Source organism: Emys orbicularis, chromosome 15 (genome assembly GCF_028017835.1).
Source record: "Emys orbicularis isolate rEmyOrb1 chromosome 15, rEmyOrb1.hap1, whole genome shotgun sequence".
Taxonomy (NCBI): Eukaryota; Metazoa; Chordata; order Testudines; family Emydidae; genus Emys; species Emys orbicularis.
Window position 1 is genome coordinate 31,441,050 of NC_088697.1, and position 10,728 is coordinate 31,451,777.

Consider the following 10,728-nt stretch of genomic DNA (forward strand, 5'->3'; position numbering starts at 1 on the left):
CCACTCCCCAGAACTGAGCAATTGAATTAAATTCAATGAGACTTCAGCTTTACCTCTTGCCACTGTGTAAGAGAAAGTCAGACCCCCTCAGGTATCTGTCAGAGGTGGGTACCACCCACCCAGAATAGGATTACATACTGAGTTTGGGGTATGAGTTTCTCTGCCCATTTGTCTTTACTGTCCATTCTGGATCAGCTGGCAGGTTGTTACACAGCAGAATGCCATCTTTCAAGGTAAGGCACAGGTTTGTTTGTTTTATGATAAATCTTGGGATTCCTGGTAGTATCTTTCTTACAGTTTCTCATATTTGGTGTTATTGGGCATAATACTTTGTGTCACGCCCCTCAGTTATCGGTGTGGTTAGTTTCTTGCAAAACAAATGTCCCTTGCCGCTGCTGGGAAACATTCGCTCGCTCTCAACAACATGGCACATACTGGAACTTGTGCTTTCTACAGCTTTTCCTTTCCCCCCATATGCTTATACAGCACATCCCAGACATATAGATTTTAAAGGTCCGAAATGATCATTTAGGCTGAGCTCCTGCTAAGCAAGTCACCCACTGATTCCTGTATCATTTTACAGTGTTGCCAACTCTCACAATAGGAGGTGTTTCTCTAGAAGCCCCAGCTTCTGGAGTCATATGATTATATGAGACTTAATGAAAAACAGGTTTCCAAGCCCTGACCGTTGAGGGGAAATGCTTGAACTGTGTCCTAAAGGCACAACATCTGCAAGGCAAAGAAAGCCACCCCCAATTCACCATAGATTTGGAATTTCATTATTTTTAAATCAACCTCATGATGTTTGCAGGACTATGGTTAACAGACAGTCCAGCTGCAGCCCATCTCCCGCCCCCCTCCTTCCCTCTCCCGCCTGAGCAGCAACCACTCCCCAAACAGTGCCCGCCATTCTCCTCCCATAGGTGGAACACATGGCTTTTATACCATGCCTCATAGGGATGCGCATGCGCAGAGCGGAGACGCTCCCCCAATGCTCTTGCCACCGTAAAGCTCTCGCGTGAAGGTGTAAAGGTCTCGCCCTGGCGAGCGCGCGACAAGCGACGCCTCGCCCTCACACGGCCGCGCCTGCGCAATACACGGCCGGCGCCTGCGCAGTTAGTCGGGGCCCGTGTGTGGAGGGAGATGGGCGCGGCGGCGGCCGAAGCCAACCGGACCCTGTTCGTGGGGAACCTGGACCCCCGGGTGACCGAGGAGCTGATCTTCGAGCTCTTCCACCAGGTATCGGCTGCCGCGCTCCCCTGGGGGCGGGATCTGAGAGGGCGGGAAGAGACCGGGCGGTTTCCGACAGCAGCCTCCCCCCCCGCCCCCCCTGCGCGCGCTGCGAGTGGGTGTCAGCCCCGCCCCCATCCCAGGCTCCGCCCGCGGGCCCGGCCGCACGGTATGGCCCAGCCTGGGGTGACCAGACAGCAAGTGTGAAACATGGGGGGGTAATAGGAACCTATGTTAGAAAAAGACCCCAAAATCGGGACTGTCCCTATACAGTCGGGATAGCTGGTCACGCCCCACACGGCCCGGGCGCGGGGAGGGTCCCGCACACGCACCCCCTCCGCCCCGGGGCAGCCTCGCCCCTGGCAGTGCCCTGGGCAGGCCGGGCTCCCCTTCTGCAGCTGCTGGGGAAGCTCCCGTGGGCAGCCCGGCTGAGGGCAGGATGGGTCTCCCCTGGGCGCTAACCCCCGCTCGGAGCCTGTGTGCGAGCATCCACCCTGCACTGGACAGCTGGGCTTACGCTCACTGGAGCCGGGTCTCGCAGCCCTGCTAACACGTCCACACTGCACTGCGCAGACCACGCCCGGCCTGAGGCTCTGAGCTGCAGCCACCCTGCAAAATGGTACCGCAGGACTTGGATTCCGACCCACCCCTCGAGCAGGGTCCTGAATGCTTGCTGGCTTCAGTCAGATTGATTTGGACCACAGGGGGGGGGTCTTAGGCTCAAACCTGAGTCAGAGCTTGGGCTTAGTTGTGCCGTGTAGACATACTCAGATTTTAAAGCCAGAAACAACCATTTTGATTATCTAGTCCAGTGATTCTCAAACTTCGTTGCACACAAATTACTACACAACCCCAGGAGGTGGGATCAAAGCCTCAGCCCGCCTGAACACCACCACCCTGGGTGGAGGGGCCAAAGCTTAAGCCTCACCACCCCATGCAGCGGGTGGGGAGCAAAGCTGAAGCCCAGGGCTTCAGCCCCAGGCAGGGGACTTGTAACCTGAGCCCCACTGCCGAAGCCCTTGGCTTCAGTCCTGGGCCCCAGCAAGTCTAACACCAGCCCTGGTGACTCCATTAAAACAGGGTCGTGACCCACTTTGGGGTCCTGACCCACAGTTTGAGAGCCCCTGATCTAGTCTGACCTCCTGCAAAAGGCAGATCAGAGCATTTTGCACATCAAATCCTGCATCAGCACCATTAAACTTTTACAATTTTATTGCCAAGCTCATGATATTATGTGTGTTTTTGTGAAGCACAACTGCTGAAGTAGATTGAAGAATAATAATACCACAGTTCTTACAGCACTTTATATTAGCAGATCTCAGAGCACTTTGCCACACTTTAATGTATTGTCCTCAATACTCTGAGGTGGAGGAATAGTCTCATTTTTATAGGTGAAGTACTGAGGCACAGAGAGGCTACATGAATTAACCAAGGTCATACAGGAAGTCACCAGTCTTGAACTCCAATATCCCACATATTAGGATAGGCCAGTGCCTCACCACTGAACCATCAACTAACACTTAAAAAAAAAAAATCCATCATAATTGTGAAGGAAAGCTTGAAATGTGACCTGGTGGTGACCCAAAGGCTCAAACCAGGAAACACAGAAACCAAAACTTATTGTTAGATGTCATGATTTTTAAACCAATGTCACTATTTTTGATTGCTTGTGGCTGGCAGTATTGATCAAGCCTATTCTTTGGTCTCTTTCTTCCCTTTCTAATTTGATGTAGTCTTACCCTTCTATTGCAGTACATGTTTTGTTCTTAGAGTGGCATAGGTAGCTTGCATAACTATAACTGCTTCTTATTACTATTACTCTTAGTGTCCTCTAGGCACTACCACAATACAATCTCGACATTGTATGCATGCATAATAAAAAGATACTCCTTGCCCCAAACAGCTTCACTTAAATACAGATGCATGTAACCTGTCTCTGCAGAACTAGCATGGGTGTGGTGGTCTTTGTGTGCTTGCTTATGAGTTTCTTGATTTCGCTTTTTCCATTTCTTTGTAAGAGTAAAACTCTTCTGAACTTGCTCCATTTTTATTTAACATTTTTTGTTTCTTGATTTGCAGGCAGGTCCAGTAATTAAAGTTAAAATACCTAAGGATAGAGATGGTAAACCAAAGCAATTTGCATTTGTGAATTTCAAACATGAAGAATCTGTCCCTTATGGAATGAGTCTGCTTAATGGGATCAAACTTTTTGGAAGGCCCATCAAAATTCAGTTCCGATCAGGTATCCATGAAATGAACATTTAAACAATCTAGTTGTTTTAGGCAAAGTGGAGTTATCTTTTCCCCCTTCACAAAAAACTTGACTATTTATATTTAATATTTTTAGATAAAAAGGATATTCATTGTAGGATATCAAATTGTCATTCACTTTTCTAATGGTTGGTATATTTGTGAAATGAAGGTGTCAGAACAGATGGTACACTAGCCTTTCCTTATTATACTTTTCCTGAAGCAAGAGACTTGTCTGTCAGTTCTGCCTGAACATAAGTTGCTTTTTTTGTGTGTGTTAACTTTGATTTCAGGTTTTGTTTTTTACACTACAAATATTGTGTGAATGGTGACTATAGTAATCCTACTCAGTCAATTACATCTATGTATCTAGAGAACTTCTACATTTTCTCAAGGCTGTTCAGATTCATAGTACGGGGGGGGGGGGGAGCCTTCTGATTTAGTTGAGTATATACCCAAAGTTGTCTTAATAGCATTGAAACAGCAGAAATGGCTCAGACTCAAATGATGGGATTTGTTTTTCACAAAAGTCCTAGTCTCTCACCTCAGTTTTGATTATTGACCAAGAAGTGAGGTCTTGTATTAGTGTACAGGGAGAAACAAGGTTTGCCAGAGAGGAAGATACAGAGGATGCAAATTATTGAAGATATTTTGGAAATGGATAGGATGGCAAATGAAGATCTCTCAAGTAGGGATAAATTGCTGCTGTTGAACAAATTCAAGAGAGTTGGAATTTGCATGTTCAGAAAGAGGGGAATCTCTTTGTTTTTAGTTTTTTTTTCCCCCTGTGATGCTAATGAGGTTTTGAAGAGGCGCAGTCATGAGGTTGTATAATGTTCTGGAGGCAACAATATAGAGTCTGAGTGAATGCCTGGGTTTGCCAGTGGGACTGACTGATGCCTGAAAAGAGGAAGGAAATAAATATTGGAATTCTTGGTTAAGAGTGCTCAAAAAGTGGTGGTAATCCTTTAGATCAATGGTGCCCACCCTTATTACACAGGAGGGCCACATAAACCCAACTTTGTGTGGGTCAAACAGATTCTACATATTTTAGTAAGATTTAAAGTCACCTATATTGATTTATATTTTAAGTTCAACATGTTTTGTACATATTTAGATAATACTGTACATAGAAAACCTTTTAACACACTTGTGCAAACTAAAATGATGCAAGCATGACAAAATGCTAATAAATTGGCTGTTAGCGTATTGTGTTGAAGCAGGCTGCGAGCCTTATGAAATGCTCTGCTGGTCCATGTACAGCCCGTGGGCCATAGAATTCATTAATTGTATTTTCTTGGGTTTCATGCAAAAGGTTTATATATGTAGTACCAGATAAGTGGGGTCCGTAAACAATCTATTAAATAGGTGAAAAAATGGAGTTCAGTGAATGCACAGTTTAGTCATTTGGAGTGTAATACAGTATACACTGGAGTCAGAGGCAAAGCTCAGATTATTAATACATTATGATAGTATCTAGTGGCTGCAACTAAGATTACTGCCCTATTGTGCTTAGTGCTGTATAGTACAAGAGATGGTCCCTGCCTTGATGAGTCCATTGCTTTCAAGAGGTGAGGCTCAAACCACTAGTGAAATGAGTTGCCTTAAGAAACATAAGCTTTCCTACAAGGTAAGGAGAGCTCACTCTAAAGGTTTTCTGCTATATGTTTAGAATATCTATTTTATAGCTCCAAGAGATACTCTAAACCAGTGGCTCTGAACCTTTCCAGACTACTGTACCCCTTTCAAGAGTCTGATTTGTCTTGTGTAACCCCCAAGTTTCACCTGACTTAAACTTACAAAATCCGACATAAAAATACAAAAGTGTCACAGCACGCTATTACTGAAAAATTGCTTACTTTCTCATTTTTACTATACAATTATAAAATAAATCAATTGAAATATAAATATTGTACTTACATTTCAGTGTATAAAACACACAGCAGTATAAACAAATCATGGTCTATTAAATTTTAGTTTGTACTGGCTTCACTAGTGCTTTTTATGTAGCCTGTTGTAAAACTAGGCAAATATCGAGATGAGTTGATGTACCCCCTGGAAGACCTCTGAGTACCCCCAGGGGTACATGTACCCCTGGTTGAGGATCACTGCTCTAAACTCCTCATAGCTTTAGTTTTGTGGGGGGTAGAGGGGTATTGGTTTGATTTTTTTTTTTTTTTAAACAAATTACTGTTACTTGCATGTTAGTAACAGTTGCATCTGATTGCAGTTAAACTAGGTTTACTAGCAAGAATGTTGCAAGTTGATTGCATCTTTACCATTGGGTATTAAAACAGTTGCAACACCCTGTTTTGTAAACCTGATTGTGTGCCTTGGCGGTTCACTGATGAAACTCCAAAGCTAATTAAGCAATGCAAAAGTGTTTCCATCTTCTAACAGGTGTTCACTTCTTATCCGAACTTCCATTCATTCTTTAGGTTGTCTTTTAAAAATGTTTGTTTTAATTCAGGGAGTAGTCATGCATCTCAAGATGGCAATTCATCTTATTCCCAGCATGGAACTGCTAATACAAGTCCTTCCAGCACACCACATTCAACACCAAATTCCAACAGGTAAAGACTTCTATCCCACCTCCCAGCAAGTGCTTATCAAATATATACTTTAGTCATTTAATATATGGTGACTTTGCTGTAGCTGCTGTCCTGCTTCTGGGCAGAGTAGCAGTTGTTCCTTCTTTCCAGTGTGAGGCCCTCTTCCTATTCATTTATACTGTTTGTAGGTAGAGCACAGTTGTATCTCTTGGGCAACAAAATAAAAATTAGGAACCTACTGTGAGGAAAAGTATTTGGTTGTTTGGTTGGTTTTTTTTTTTTGAAAAAAAGTTTGAAAAATGTATGCCCAATGTGAAACACTACTTTTCTAAAGCTTTCCACTTTATATGCTCTAGTGAGCTGTGTTCTTTTAGGGAAAATCTAGTGAAAATTTGTAGTTATTTAGGGCAGGACTACACTACTGCTTAAGTTGATCTAACTTACGTCACTCAGGGGTGTGGAAAAAGGCCCCCACATTCCCTCAGCGATGCAAGTTTCGTGCTGTCCACACCGGTGTTATATTGGCAGAAGATACTCTCCCACTGATAGCTTCCGCTTCTCGCCAAGGTGGAGTAATTATGCCAATGGGAGAATGTTAAAGGTATGCTGTTACCTTGATGGCTAGTCCCTTTTGAGAAAAGCTAAAAGCACTTTCAGGTATTATCACTCCTGCCTCAAAGTCCACCTGCCAATTCTTGTGGTCTGAGTCACTTCCCTGTTTAAGAATGTTTTTCCATTGCTGTGTGAAAGACCCACACAGAAAAGGGGAAATAAGTGGGCAAAGGGCTGTCAAATGCATACAATAAGCAAGCCTTTAAACAAAGTTACAGCACTACTTGGTTTAAAAAAAAAAAAAAACTGATTAGGCTGCTGATGCCCCTTTAACTTGCACAATGATGGTATGAAACACTAAAGACTAAAATTCCTAATCTTTCTTCAGCAGATATGATAGGAGCACAGATAACACGTTAGCAACAGGATTCACATCCGCGCAGATGCTGCAGAGGTCTTTCTCATCTCCTGATAACCTTCAGAGACAAGTGGTATGCTGTTAAGTTAATAGAAACAGAAAATCTAAAGCTAGTGGTCACAAGCAGTAGGTGGATAACACATGAAAGAACTCTCTCCTTTTAATTTTAAGTACTTTTTACTGAGGGATACTTATTTAACAGATACTGATTCACAGGAATGTGTTTATGGAGTGTTGAAAGTACGATTGCAGTTCCTGCCACTAAAGTGTTTAGTGCCTGGAAACTCTTTGAACCAAAGAGTAACTATAGATAAAGCAATCAGTGTACACTTCTAAACTTATTCTGTGAACCTGCATCCAGTCCTTCTGTTGTTAGTAAGTATTCACATCAAAGCTTTTCAGTTGAGGAGCAAATATGGTTCCACAAAAGGACAACTTAGCATCCATATGAATAAAACCATCAGCTCTGATTTCTTTCATGCTGCTTGAGTGTAAACTTCTGAAAACAAATGCTCACTATCCAAAAATAGGTCAGTATGTTACATATTTTCTTTTTGTCTCCTTTGGGTCATCTGTTTCTTAGCTCAGTGTAATCACTTCAACCAAAACCATCTCAAAGAAATTAAATGCTCTTGCTTTTTATCCTGAATTTTATTTAGTATATCATTTAGAAGAGAGGAGTTAAGCAGGCCCGATTCATTAGAGGGATGAAAATGCTGTATGACGTTAGTCTCCAGTAGAGGGAGTGTGGCTGCCATGAATGCTGATGCACACAGTGCATGGTATTCCCCCTGTATTTACTATTTATGTAATGCAGAACTCCTAGCCCCTTTATAAGCATTTAAAAAACTGTCCTAAGTCTTGCACCATGGACTGCTAAGCTGTTCCATCAGTCATCCAGTCTCAGCAGAACCAAATGCTGATTCAGTATCCATCAACTCAGCTAGACTTCTTTCTTGATTAGCCTTTTTTCCCCCCCAGATGAATAGTGGTACATGGCAGCAGTCACAATACAGTGGAAAGTATGGTTCTCTGCATTCAGATCAGTCCACTTATACCTCACCGGGGCAGCAGCAGAGTCATTCATTTAATCAGTCTTCAGGCTCACAAATGCAGCGTCGTCCAGATGGATCATCAGCACAGCGCAAGAACAGGCTGAACTCCCATCCTTATCATACGGACAGCAGACATTTTAACCGTGAGCAGCGTTTTGGAGACTACGGATCTGATCATCATTACAGGGGGAACAGAGAGGAATACAGCTATGAAGACAGGAGTCCTCATGACCCTGGATCTGATCACTACTCCGGAGGGAACAGGGATGAGTACTGCTATGAAGACAGGAGCCAAGATGGCTGGAGCCATGACTATAACAGAAGAGAGAACTACAGAGATGGCAAATGGCGCCCATCCCGGCATTAGCCAGTATTAAAAGTGGGCTCTAAAGAACTTTTATGGGCTCTCTCCTCCAGGTCTCAAATTGATTTTAACAGTGTATAGAGTAACATCGTAAGTTACCTTTTAAAAAAGTTTGTAAAGTCACGTGCATTACCTTTTTTTAAAAGAAAAAGCAGCTTCATTTTTATTGTATTAACCTTTCACCTCAGGGTTTTATGTAGAGAAATGTGCCACAACTTTAAAAAAAAAAATCATTGTAGTTTGGGGAAGGTGAAATTGTACAGCTTGGTTGTATTATAAAGAAAATTTGTATTTTTTTAGTGTAATTAAAAAAAGTAGTCTCTGCAACAGGTCTGGTGGTAATCCCATTAAACAAATTCCTTGTAGTATGATACATGTGGCAGTTTAAATATTGAAGACAGTGTTTTCATACTGAAATAAATGTTGCTTTTGAAAATGTATTGAAAAATAGTATTTAATGTAATTGCCCTGTAAAATCTGTGGATAAAACAATTTCAGTGTTCCAAATTCTTGCATTTAAAGGACTTAATGTGCTCTCCTTTGTTTCAACCTTGGGCCTTTTGATTTTAATATTTGTTTTAAAATTATGTGCAGTAGCCTAAAATGTTTGAAGAAATTATGTTTATGTAACTAAAACCACTCAGGAACTGATTGCATGCCTTGGAGTACGTTGTCTATATTTTAGAAAATAATCTAAATTTAGCCTGTACCTCTTGATGTAAAGAATTTTTGTTTAATGCATAGGAGAAACAGGGGTGCCTATTTTATAAGTATTTTCGATGTATGCCCCTAATTTTTATGCAATATTACTTGTTTAACTTTTAAATCAGTTGCTGAAAAATTGTGGTCTGACTGAGGTGCAGTATACAAAAGTAATAAGGGTTGATTTTTTTTCTTTCAGATTAGTAACCAAGAGGCTGTTAGTGTGACAGAATTCCACATGTATTGAAATCTTGTTTAAATAACTGAACTCTATTCACGTGCCCAGATCACCTTTTAACATATGCATTCCTATGTTTCAGTATAGCAATAAACTTTTATATAAAAGCATACTCAGTGAAAAGTTTCAGAGGATTGTTGAGAAGTAAACTCTACAGTAAGCTGTTTCTCTTCAGCTTGCATCTTAGTGTCTCTCCTACATAGCTAGTGATTGTCAAACTTATGGTTGAATGAGAATTGAGTGGTAATTAGAAATACAGAGCCAACTAGAGGACTTACTGAAGAGTCTAATTCTTTCAGACTTTTGATTTAATATCTTTTACATAAGAAACATTCTAAGTCACATCGACTTGCTCAAAACCAAACTAGTCAGAGTAAGGAAAATAGAATAGCCAGTATTCTCAGTATTGTCAAGAGGAATGAATATGCTCAGTGTTTTCCTGAAAGATTTAAAGAACTGATATATCACTAAAGACCCTATCTTTATTTAAAGCCTGGCATTGGATGGCATTTTTTAAAATATAACATGTTCCATAAAGTTTCTTTTCAGATCAAACTGATCTGTGTGTTTGAGAACTTATACTATTGTCTGACTAAAGAGGATTTCAATTTAATATCAGACTCCATTTTTGACTAGCACAAAAATTCACCCAACTACGAGAATAAAATATTGTAATCAGTTATGCAAGGTGCAAATGATATGAAGAGAAGTAACTTTAATGCTGTGATGCTCTTAGAACATTTTCTGTTATGTATGTGTGATGGTCTGTGCCCCTAGAGTCAGGGCAGTGCAGCCTAGCAGCCAGAGTTCAATGGAGCCACCCTTGGTGTGCAGAGCAGCCTGGCCTAGCGGCCAGAATTCAATGAGGGTGGGGCACCCACCAAGGGGTGTGGCTGCCCCTGTAGGGGGACCCAGGCCCACCCGACTCCACTGGGCCCTAAGTGGCATAGCAACTTGCCACTGACTCAGAAGGGGCATCTTACCAAAGCACTGAGGTTTCCCGGGTGGAAGGTACCACTCCATTACCCTCTCTGGGTCATTTCCTACCAGTACCTGCGTTGGGGTCTCCCATAAGACTTCGGATGCCCCATGGTCAGTTGGGCCGGTTGCCTCCTGTGGCTCCTTCAGCTGCCGGGGTTCAAGCGGGCCTGGGGAGGCTCTGATTCCTGGCGTAGTCGGGCTGTGGCTGGCCCTCCACAGGCGCTTCCCAGAAAGGTCCTTCCTCTGCGGCCTTCATCCCAGAATGAGCTGGGCTTCCTCCCTTTATACTGCTAGAGTATTTGGAGCATGCCCAGTCCTGCTGGGGAGGCGGGACTTCACCCTGTCTTGGCTAGTGCGGGGTAAGCAGACCCCGTCACACACCCTCC

The 10,728-nt window shown here is 42.7% G+C and overlaps 1 protein-coding gene across 2 annotated transcripts; it reads left to right on the forward strand.

Moving 5' to 3' along the window:
* Nucleotides 1-1,124: 1,124 nt before the first annotated feature.
* RBM7 (RNA binding motif protein 7) lies at nt 1,125-9,462 on the forward strand. 2 transcript variants are annotated; one of them, XM_065417032.1, is made up of 5 exons: nt 1,125-1,239; nt 3,310-3,472; nt 5,951-6,053; nt 6,973-7,075; nt 7,984-9,462. In XM_065417032.1, the coding sequence occupies exons 1-5, from the start codon at nt 1,144-1,146 to the stop codon at nt 8,422-8,424; spliced, it is 906 nt and encodes a 301-aa protein (XP_065273104.1). In that variant the 5' UTR covers nt 1,125-1,143; the 3' UTR covers nt 8,425-9,462. The 2 variants fall into 2 exon arrangements, with proteins under 2 accessions (XP_065273104.1, XP_065273105.1); XM_065417033.1 differs by having other exon boundaries at nt 6,976-7,075.
* The last annotated feature ends 1,266 nt before the right edge of the window (nt 9,463-10,728 follow it).